This window comes from Corvus kubaryi, unplaced genomic scaffold, assembly GCF_017639235.1.
Source record: "Corvus kubaryi isolate FWS band 111438036 unplaced genomic scaffold, C.kubaryi_AGA036_p1.0 37361, whole genome shotgun sequence".
Lineage (NCBI taxonomy): Eukaryota > Metazoa > Chordata > Aves > Passeriformes > Corvidae > Corvus > Corvus kubaryi.
In genome coordinates, this window is record NW_024581118.1 from 512,376 (window position 1) to 523,998 (window position 11,623).

General features: G+C 48.5%; 1 protein-coding gene across 2 annotated transcripts in view; it reads right to left on the reverse strand.

The window, feature by feature from the left end:
- The window catches only part of COLGALT2 (collagen beta(1-O)galactosyltransferase 2), a 47,728-nt gene that overhangs the window by 4,384 nt on the left and 31,721 nt on the right, over window positions 1-11,623 (reverse strand). For both annotated transcript variants that reach the window (XM_042033962.1, XM_042033961.1), the window contains 6 exons: window positions 11,296-11,413; window positions 9,952-10,086; window positions 7,141-7,345; window positions 2,727-2,846; window positions 2,190-2,266; window positions 583-689 (listed from right to left, as the gene is read on the reverse strand). In XM_042033962.1, coding sequence (XP_041889896.1) covers window positions 583-689; window positions 2,190-2,266; window positions 2,727-2,846; window positions 7,141-7,345; window positions 9,952-10,086; window positions 11,296-11,413 — 762 coding nt within the window. The remainder of the gene's footprint in view (window positions 1-582; window positions 690-2,189; window positions 2,267-2,726; window positions 2,847-7,140; window positions 7,346-9,951; window positions 10,087-11,295; window positions 11,414-11,623) is intronic.

Genomic DNA, 11,623 nt, shown 5'->3' on the forward strand with positions numbered 1-11,623 from the left:
ATGAAGAAATTTTTCCCAGTTGTCCAGCCTGAACGTTCCCCAGCATGGCTTGAGGCTTTTTCCTCTTGTCCTCTCCCTTGTTCCCTGGGAGCAGAACCTGACCTCTCCCTGGATGCCCCCTCTTGTCAGGGAGTTGTGGAGAGCCAAAAGGTCCCCCTCGAGCCTCCTTTTCTCCAGGCTGAGTGCCCCCAGCTGCTCTTCAAAAGACTTGTGCTCCAGACCTTAGAGTAAGCTTGGAAAGGACTGTGTCAGGGTTAATGCTGTAGCACCACAGCTCTGCAGCACTAGGATGGACAATATTCCCAGGAGTTAATTGCTCCATTCACAGAAACCTGTAAGATTTTAACCTGATTTTGACCTTAATTTGAACCCCAGTGCCCTGGGTTCTCTCACAGAGACTGACTAATTGCAAAGGAAGAAAGAAACGGAGCAGAACTGCCCCAAACAGATGGTCAGGGAGATCCAACTCCCCGCCAGCCAACCTTGCCCGGCTGGAAGGAGGCCAGGGCATCCAAGGACATGCTGTGAAGCAGTAAAGCACATTCCACTCTGAAAACATCCTCAAGCCCAACCAAAACTCACTTTCCATCCACAGCCTCCACTACCTTCACTGCAATCTCCTGCTCGTAAAGCGTCCGCAGCATCCGATCTCGCCGGTCCTTGCGACGCTTCAGGTTGATCATGAAAATCTGGACGGAAGAGAAAGATATCAGGACATCAGACTCCCAGCTGGGGGGGAGGGAGAGGGGAAGTCCTGATCCACCTTTCTCCAGCAGCCCCACTGGAAAATACCACATGTGTGTTCATTCCATGTTGTTCAGAATTTGTCAAAAAGCTGGAGTTGGTTTTGAGTTGAAACTGTAGAGGCTTCTTCTATTTTTTATGGATGTTCATGGAGGAAACTTGCTCTTTGAGGATGAAGAAAAGTGAGGGGAGACCAGTTAGAGCCTGGTCTATAATTTCCAAAGATACAGGATATTCAGGTTTATAGCAAACCTAAATATCCTGTATCAAACAGAGTAACATGAGTCTGCACTGACCCACAACACTGCCACTGCCTGGATTTAGGGTTTTCAGCGGGGCCACCATCCAAGTACAAAGCCATGGTAAAGAGAGGATTTTTGTGATTACTTCAGGCACTGAAAATCCACTGTGATCCCTGCTAGAGCAGAGAGTCAAGGCTGGGAGTAGAGATGTCTGGGCAGGACCCTGTCCAAAGCCTCGAGGAGACTGGTGGAAGCCTGAGGGCTGAAGCCCTCATTGCAGGTAACCCTCAAGGGTTCAGGGATATTTTTCAGTCCCAAGCAGACTGATACAAGCATAGCCTTGTAGCCTGTGGAGTAAATCCTCATCCCAGTAAGACGCAGTAAGAATTCCAGCTCACTACAAATGAAAGAATAATAAACTGGATAAAGCGCAGACACAAAGGACAACAGAAAAAACCTGGACCAGCTGTGCTCTAAACACAGATGCTCAAAGACACACAGCTGGATCAGGTTCAGCTTCAGGAGCCCCACAAACAGACGGAGCAGAGCACACCAAAAAGACAAAGGCTCCCCTGATCCCCACAACTCCCTCGGTCCCAGAGCCACCCTGGCAGCTGCACACACAGCGGCTGCTGGCTCTGGGAATAACACAGACACCAGGCAATCAAAGCCTGGCAGGTCCTTCTCCAGCCTTCTCCCCAGGCATGGTTTGCACCCCTGGGGGATACCCAAGCTGGGGCTTGGATGCCCCACCTGCTCCCAGCTTGCCAATGTCTCTCTCAGGTGAGAGAAATCCTTCCCTCCTGCCACTGGAAAGCTGGAGAGCTTTCCCAAAGGCCCAATTTCCGTCACAGATGGAAGGGAGGCCGAGCTGCTCTGCAGAATCAGATGCAGAACAAACAGCAGAAGAACTGGGGAGTTAACCTGCTTTTCAGCCTGTTTCGAAATTCAGAATATATCCTCTGAGAGAAGGCACAACCACCCCTTCCCCACCAGGTTTGGGAAAAATAATTAATTTCTGGGCATAGGGCAGCGATATGGGACACACATCACAAAGTCACCCTAAGACAAGCCTCACTTCTGCCTTCTCTTGCTGGCTGGACTACAACATAGAATCACGGCATGGTTTGAGCTGGAAGGGACGTTAAGGATCAGGTGATGAGCGAGAAGACAAGACAATAAACACCAGAACAGGCTCCTTACTTCATCAAACCCCATCTTGTCAGGGTGCTTCGGAGGGACAGAGATGTACTGAGAGGGCTCCACAGGAGGGCGATCGACTGAAAGAGAGGAGAGACCCCAAACATCACCCTCGTGCACACCCTGCAATGGACAAAATGTGTCTACAAGTGTCTTCCTCACAGCCCGCGGGAGCCGGGATGAGAAGCCACTGCAGGACGGGAACAGCAGCAAGCATCACATGGCAAAGCCAGAGCCACCAGCCATGTGCCACAGACATCAGGAAGAAAACATGGACATGCAGCACCCATTCCACCCGAAAGATGCATGTGATCTGGGGAAGTTGCGGGATTTCGTGGATGGGGCTGACCTGACTGTGAAGCAATTATATCCCTAGGTAGAGAAGTGGTGGAAAATTTCAGAAAACTGTGTATCAAAACACTATGAGAGTGGTCAGGTCAGGATGCAGACTTCAGGAGAATGAGAGCTGGGCTGCTGGCAGGAGAGCTCTGTAGGCATTAACTTGGGGGGGTCCATCATGGCAAAGACACAGCAACTCACTCATGGCCTCTATCAGGGTGTGCACAAAGTTCTCAGCTTCCTCCTGCAGTGACTGCTGTGGTTTCAGGGGCATGGGAAGGAACCCATAGTGCTCACGGTTGCAGATGAACATCTGTACTCCTGGAGATCACAGAAAAGCAGAAACTACAATCAGGCCTGCTACCAGGGCATTTCACTGCTCTGTGGCTACATAGCTACAAACACACTTGTGCCAGGACCTCAGTCCCAAAAAGTTCTGCTTCATAAGCAAACAATTCAAAATCATTCCAGTCCCACTTTCTGTTTTGTGTTGCTGGCAGCAAGTGGCCTCTCTCATAAAACCAATCCCTACTGGTTGCCTAACTAACCCCAAGGGCCTGGGGTGACAGGATGAGGAAGAATGGCTTCCCACTGAAACAGAGTGTGCTTTGATTGGATATTGGGAAGAAATTGTTCCCTGTGAGGGTGCTGAGGCCCTTGCACAGGTTGCCCAGAGAAGCTGTGGCTGCCACATCCTTGGCAGTGTCCAAGGCCAGGCTGAACGGAGCTTGGAGCAGCCTGGGATAGTGGAAGGTGTTCCTGAAACGAAACAAGATGAGCTTTAAGGTCCCTTCTAACTCAACCTGTTCTAATCTTTATCACTGCTTCCTTTTGCTCTGATACATTTTCACCTGTGCTGGCAAAGGACTTTGAGGAATACATATGACAACAACCTTCAAAATGCCAGGTCACCACCGAACACGGTCCTTTCCTCTCCAGGACTAATTTTTACTGTGCGCTGAAGATTAAAGGAAAATCCCAGAGCGAGACACCAGTGAAGAGAACAGATGTGATAATGTAACACCCTTCTACTCAAAAGCTTTAGCAACTGCTTGTTGAAGGCGGGAAACAGAGAGAAGGTGCAAAGCCTGTCCTCAGAACAGATGCATTTGCAGGGCACAGACTCAGAGTGAGAACACCCCAGCATCAGCAAAACACTTTTCCCCCTGGGATGACAAGGATTTGCTCACCACTGGCTGTAACTCTGTCTGTAAAATCAGGCAACATGCTCAAAAGCCACATCCAGAGAAGACAAGGGAAGTATTTCTGTTGTTTTTCATTGAGTTCTGCTAAGGTCCTTTATTAACTAACCCAAATCAAAGCTGCTAGAACCCAAGGCCAACAACTGCCTTTATCTTTTTTTTTTTTTTTTTTTTAATGAAACAAGCTTAACCAGCCCCCTCCCTCGAGAAAATAAATGAAAAGCAGACACTACCTGGTGTGCTGATGCTTTCATCTATTAGTGCCTCTAATCCCTGGTATTTTTAGCAGGGCAGAACTGTCAGCACTAATGACCCTGGTGTTTCTCTCATTTTAAGTTCTACAAGTAAATTGCTGGCTATGCTACTTGCCAAAACACATTCAGCTGTCAGCTGCAATTTAGTTAAATGGCAGAATAAAAAAATACTACCTGCTGACATTAATGGATTTGGCACTGATCTAATCAACAAATCTTCTCTGGCTCACTGATCTCTGTTCTTATCTTCCGCTGCCTTGAACACACTTAATCTGCACAGATTCACACCAGTGTTCCTGTTCTGTCTGGGATAAAAGGTACTTTAAAATTGTAAAGCTCCCATAAAGTGGGGATGGGGACTCACTCTCCAACTCTGTTTTTATAATAAAGTTAAATGATTGCTACAAGGGATAGAAAAACTAAGGTATTTGTATTATTATTAACAGGCTTTAAAGGCAGTGTCCAGTATTTACAGTCATAAACTTAGGACATAGATACAGTTATAAATTTACAGTCACAAATTTAGGACAGTCATGTCCTAAAACTACAGCTATAGTTGAACCAAAATTGCCCCCACTTCCCTGTGACCAGACCTTCCTGCTGGCTGGCTCAAGGGCTTCAGAGACCCAGGCTGAAAGGCAGCTCAGGAGATCATGGAATCATGGAATGGTTTGGGCTAGAAGGGACCATAAAACTCACCTCATTCCACCCCTGCCATGGGCAGGGACACCTTCCACTATCCCAGGTTGCTCCAAGCCCTGTCCAAACTGGCTTTGGACACTTCCAGAGATGGGGCAGCCACAGCTTCTCTGGGCACCCTGTGCCAGGGCCTCCCCACCCTCACAGGGAACAATTCCTTCCCAATATCCCATCTAACCCTGCCCTCTGGCAGTCAGAAGCCATTCCCTCTATCCTGTCACTCCATCCCTTGTCCAAGTCCCTCTCTAGCTCTCTGGGAGCCCCTTTAGGCACTGGAAGAAGCTCTAAAGTCTCACCCAAGGCTCCTTTTCTCCAGGCTGACCTGGATGGCTAAAAGCTCTCCTGTGAGTGCAAGGGGCTCTGCAGAGTCCAGTGTTGGCAGTAACACACCTGCTCTGAGTTTTGTTCAGAGTCAGGACTCCCACACAGGCCACGTCCTCTCACAGAGGTAGGACCACCTCTTTGGAGTATCACAGAACAGCTGCTTCCAGCAGCAGATTCCCTGTTGGAAATCGATAGCTTGATCTGAGGTGTTAAGCACAGCACTTGGCTGGGATAAAAGCCAACATAATTTCTGACTTCAGGGAAAGTAAATGAAATTACTCCAAAGAGAAGTTTACCTCGAAGCTCACACATTTTTCACATTTCTGAACTTGGATGTCATCCTTTTATCCTGGGTGACAAAACTCAGCCCAGGACACAAGCCAACATTCTGAGCAGATCAACGGGCCAGACAGCTGGAGCAAAGCCTTTCATGTCATGGGTCAGTCCTGGAAAAAGCCAGTGTTCTAGGATGGAAGGAAAAAATGATGGGTTTGAATCCCTGAAATATTTCTGAAGCAGCTGGAGCGAATGCACTACAGTTACCACATGGATTGGAGGCTGCACTTCTGGGAAAGCTGTCAGAGGGAAGAAGTGGGGGGTGGGAGGGGGTAGATTCGAAGCAGCCTGCTTTGCTCTCCAAACTTAAACTTCAACTTTCCTCTGGAGCCAAGACGTGGCACCTGGGGACATGGTTCAGTGATGGATTTGGCAGCGCTGGGGAAATGCTGGACTCAATGGCCTTGGGGGTCTTGACTCTGTGATTCTGCTCTGGTGTCCTGACTGAAAGTCAGGACCCTGAATCTGCTCTGCAATTCACTTCTCACCTCTGTCCCCCAAGGGTTCCAATTTCAGCTCTTGCTGCCTCTCCTCCATCATTCATCTTATCTGACACTCCTCATCCTCTCACAGCTGATTTTGAGAACGCCCTGCTCAGTCTGCCAAGAAAACAACATCATTTTTGGTGCTGTCAAGACCTGCCAACCAGACCCACCACTAAAAGGGAAGCTACAGGCAGCTTGTGGCTGCTGTGCTGTTCTGGGAACAGTGGGGAGGCAGGCTCAGCCTGCAGAACAACAACAGCCACCCTTCTTCCCTTGGCTTTCTCCCTGCCTGTCTGTTCCCAAGAGCAGCCCTTCCTGCTCTCCTTAACTTTACATCTTCTGCAGAGGACAGGGAGCACCAACTGCACATCACTCAGAGGACCCATGAACAACTTTTCCCTGCTAATTCACCCCAGAAAGTCACCAACCCACTCACGATCTCTGAACAGAAGGCACTTACGGGTGCTGCTGAAGTTTCACCAATCCCATTTTCCTTATAATGCCTCAAACTCTTCCCTTTTCAACATAGCACGCAAACAACAACACAGATAGCCATTACAGTCCTGGCAGCCCCCTTCAGCTCTGACACTGCTACACACAGGTCTGCCAGCCTGGACTCTGCTGGAGACAGAACACTCACAAGAGCCACTCTCCAGAAATAAATGGGACTAAACATCCTCACCACAGGCATGAACAGCAGAAGCATCAGGCACTTAAGAGACAGTGATGTCTCAGCGACACCTGGAGCTCTCTTCAAACATGAACAGCCAGAGATTTCCTCTCCCTGGAAGTGCCCAAGGCCAGGCTGGATGGGGCTTGGAGCAACCTGGTCTCATGGAAGGTGTCTGTGCCCATGGCAGGGGGTTAGAATGAGATGAGCTTTAAGGTCCGTCTCAACCTGAACTGTTCTAGGATTCTATGGTTTAAGAAGAGTCTCTTGCCCCCACCCCTTTCCTCATGGATCTTTTGGAAGTGGTGACTTTAGGTATCTCACCAGCAGACCACCTTCCACTCTCCCAGCACCCACCTGTGTTCAGCTGCCATGACAAAAACCAAAGGCGGAGTCACATGTTTTGTCTCTGAATTATGGCCCCGTCCCAAGAACAGCCCCCAAATCCTTTGAAGCTAGCAGCAATCCAAAACTGCCTTTCCAGTCACTTGCTGCTGGTTATTCCTGACCGGATCCCAGAGAGGAAAGGGAATAGGGTCTGAACTCCCCACAGAAGTCCATCCAGGACTTTTGGGCTGTGAACCTGCAGAGGAGGTCTGTGTCTCTCTAGGAGTGACCCCTCCCCAGCAGAGGCCCTGGACACACCTGCTTGGCGACTGGAGAAGGCAAAGACCATGATATCATCGAAGCTCCAGGTGTAGTCCTGGTGTGGAGGGTAGAACATCAGCTTGGTGGAGGCCTCCTTCCTCAGGTCAATAAGGAATGTGGAATGGATCATGGGGACAGCAAAACAGCCCATCCTCTTCCATTCCCGAATCAGGGGATACTCCAAGGTCCTCTTGTAATAGCCCTGAAACCACAAAGAGGGGGCTGTTGTTACAAGAGATCCCTGTTTCAAAGCTGTTCCTTAGCAAAAGCTCATGCCCTGACCTCTCCAGCAGAGGTTCACCAGGGCTTGACTCTCAGCTTTTTCAGTGTCTCCCATTTGGAAAGGGCTCAGTCAAGTATTTAGAAACAGTCTTCATTCCAAAAGTTAAAGACTGACCTTCTCCCTCTATTTTAGGAGCTCTTGGAGATCCAAGCCTGTCCACTGCAAAATTCCCCTGCAATGGAGCTTCAAACATCAGACTATTTTCTCCTGGTTCTTCAAAACCCTTTTTGCAATTAGACTCTCCAGCCTGATCCTGGAAGCTGCTGAGCATCCATGACATCCTCCACATTCAACAGGCCCAAAGTCCGTTTAGTATTTCAGAAAGTAGGACCTGCAAATTAATTCTATCCCTGACTTTTAAAAAAACCGTTTGTTGACACTGCAGTGAAGGCAACATCTCAGTCTCCACCAGCTGTGTAAGAATCCCTGCTTCCTCCATCCCGGGGCAAGCAGGTTTGACACTCACTCCTGACTCTGCCTAGGGAGGTACTTCAGTCAGCTGCTGGATAATTCCCTGTACCCAGGAGCTCTGCCAGTCTTCCAGCACTCTGGGTGAATCACCCAGTGTGTGGCTCATGTGGAAATAAATACACTGAATTCCTTCAGGAAGAAAATCCTAGAACACCAAACTGACATCTGGATGGTTGAATCCAGAGCAGATTCTGGGCTTTACGGAAACAATGAGTCACTAAAAGAAGTTAAAGCTCCATTAATGTTCTGTTTTCCATGAGCATTCAGGCACTGGCTGAGCAAATGCTGGCAGAACTGCTCTGCCCTGGGCTACGCAGGGCCATGGTGTGGTGCACGTGCCTGGTTATGGATCGGCCATCTCCCTCTGCCCTTCAGATACACTGTGACCATACTGTGAGGATGGGCTATCCCAGACAGCCATCCCAACAGCCACAGGAAGGAGCACGTGCGAAGAGATGTGACTGGCATTCCCACCAAAGGAAGCGTTAACATGCCCAGCCTTTAACAGACACCTGAGAATGCCTGCAGGTGAAGATGCTGGACACTCATCTTTCCTCCTCCAGTGGCTCACTCCATGTCTTTGGGGCTGTTCCCTGCTCGTGAATCATATGTAGGCAAGGAGGGCTCCAACCCCCCCACGCTGCTGCCGTGCTGCATCTCCCAGGGTTTGCTGTGTGACAGATAAATGTCAGCCTGTCTGGAGCTGGGCTTGGCTCGCCGTGGCTCGGTGCCAGGGGGAGGCTGTGTTTCAGGGCATGCTCCAGCTGTTATTCCCTCCCTGAGTCCCCTGGGAGAGCAACGCTGAGCACATGAAGCCCTGGGACTGGTGCAGAAACAAAAGAAAAGGAAAAATAAAGGGAGAACTTTCCTGTTCACTTCAGCAAGATTTCTTTTTAACCAAATTTTGCAAGATGCCTTTGCTGGTTTTCCTCTCTCCTTTCCTCAGCTAGTGCTGGTGATGGTGGAAACTTCCTGCTGGAGAGGTAGGGCTGGGGCTGGGGCTGGTGCACGTGGGCAGAGATGCCCTTCAGCCTGTGGAGCAGGGCTGATGTACCCCAGTGGAAAACCCGGCTGACTCACAACTTAGACTTAAGAACTTAGAGCACAATCAGTACCTTTGCTATGAAGTTTATTTTTGAACAAAGTAAACAAACCCAAGTGAAACAAGTAAACACACCTCACCACACCCCTTTTCTTATCTCTGTATTTACTTCCCAAGAATTTGGAAAGTTCTGGACCCTTTCCTACTATTTTTTTTTATCCAATTACTTAGTCTGAACTGTGCAACTCCTTGCCAGAAGATGGTGTGGGTGCCAAAAAAATAGATTAAGACAGGGATTTCTGTAGAATAAAAAAAAATCACTGTGAGCTTTGAAGACAAATATATTCCTCAAAAACCTGGAAGGGGATTGCCAGAGGATAGAAAAGTATTTTGGGGAAGTAACACTTTTTTGCCCTATCCTTATACTATTCCCTGGACATCTGCAGATGAACCTGTGCTCTGACCCAATGCAGTTGTTATGTGGGTCAGAAGTAACATGAAAAGGTAACATTGAAAAGGTAACATGAAACTCTGATTTTTAGGCTCAGCACCAGTACCTATTACATGCCTACTTCAGCACACACAGTCCCTACAAGGCAAAGGATGTTGCCCCATTTCAAAAATCTTGTTCATAGATGAGAAAGATAACTTAGACACAATGGAGAGCTGTGGAAAGAAAAGCAAATTCCTCTTGGATTAGCATCACTATACAGAAAAACTGGCCTAAAACGGGGTTTTAAGGCCATTATACAAACATGGAACCACCTTAAAAAAATTCTGATCTGTTTATCAGTAATTTTTGTGTGGTTAGTGGAATTGTATCATGTGTTAACACCACCTCAGAGCTACAGCAGCTTCTGGTCAGAAGAAAAAGACTACAGCAGCAGATGGGAAAGCCCACAGGAAGGATGGGAAGAACAGGAAGGATGCCTGCTGCTCCAGAGGCAGGGGCAGGAGCCCCTGGAGGACACCACTCACACAGCTCCCCAGCACCCTCCACGAGGTCACCTGCCTGGGGAGTGATGCCACACCAGAAGTTGGAGTAGAGGGAGCGGGACTCAAGCATCGGTGCCACCAGTGTCTTGTTTTCTGCTATCAGCAGGTTCAGAGTCTGGGGGTTGGTCAGTAAGTTATCTGCATCAATAAACTACAGAGAGAAGGAAGAAGGAAAAAAAATTGTTAATAGATGAAACAGTACGATTCCCCTGATGCTTTCCTGGGAATGAGACAGCCAGAGGCACATGACCAGCCCTGGTGTGGCCACAGGCCCAAGGCAGTGCCTGTCCCCTGTGCTGCCACTGCTAGGGCACCTCTGGTCCCTCACAATGAGAAAAGACCTTGAGGGGCTGGAGCACGTCCAGGGAAGGGAATGGAGCTGGGGAAGGGGCTAGAGCACCAGGAGCAGCTGAGGGAGCTGGAGGGCTCAGGAGAGACCTTGTGGCTCTGCACAACTCCCTGACAGGAGGGGGCAGCTGGGGGGCATTGGGCTCTGCACCATGGGAAGTTTAGATTGGATATTAAGAAAAATTTCTTCTAAAAGAGTGGCCAAGCATTGAAATAGGCTGTCCAGGGCAGGGGTGGAGTCACCATCCCTGGAAAGTGTTCAAAATATGTGTGCATCTGGTACTTGGGAATGTGGCTTAATGGTGAACATGGCAGGTCAACAACTGGACTCAGAGATCTCAGGTATTTTCCAACCTTAACAATTTTATGAATCCAGGAGGTTGGCAAAAAACACCCTAAAAGCAGTGAGCTGGTGGGTTTGACTCCATAGGGCACAGGGCTGCCACAGGGAAACCTGGGGGCAGCTGCGCCTGGGCACAGCAGTGAGATGGGCAGAGAGCTTCCCTGACTGGACACAACCTCACACCAGTGCAGGCACCAGGGAGCTGCAAGGGAAAATAACATCACTGAAAATTCAGGACGAGTTCATTCTGTGAAGAGCATCAAGGACAACTCCTAAACTGCCCTCATACCTCACCTTGCTTGGAGGCTTTGGGAACAACCCCCCTCACAGCGACCAAGGCAGCATCTTCCCACAACTGCTCTGCACAACTATTTTCTTTACATTTCACCTTTTCACCCCAAACAGTGGGGTTTCAATCTGAGTACCTTGTAGGTACCTCCCAGCACCAGGACTGTGTTCAATCCTGATGCCTGTGGAAAAAGCTCCAAGCTTACCCAAGGACTCACCGCCCCCACTGCAAAGTCTCTGGCTCACCAGACCAAGAAATGACCCACGACATCTCAATTTGTCTTTAGATGGAGAGAAAACTTTTTGACAGCCCCCAGTATCCAAGTAAGCACCTGGAAAGCTTTTGCCTGAGGCCAGCTAATAAATCAAACTTGTATTTACCAGGATATAGTCTGACCACTTCTCCCGGGCAGCACGCAGGGCAGCCTGTCGCAGCTTCATCACATGAGTGAATCGGGAGCTTGGCCAATGTTTTGGCCCAATTTCTTCTGGGTAAGACCTAGACAAGAAAAAAGAAGTGACTGTAATCCATGTCTGGGCTTTATTACACCAGAAAAAAAGAAAAAAAGAAAGAAAGAAAAAAGAAAAAAAGAAAAAAGAAGAAAAAAGAAAAAAGAAAAAAGAAGAAAAAAGAAAAAAGAAAAAAGAAAAAAAGAAAAAAGAAAAAAAAAAAAAAAGAAAAAAGAAAAAAGAAAAAAGAAAAAAGAAA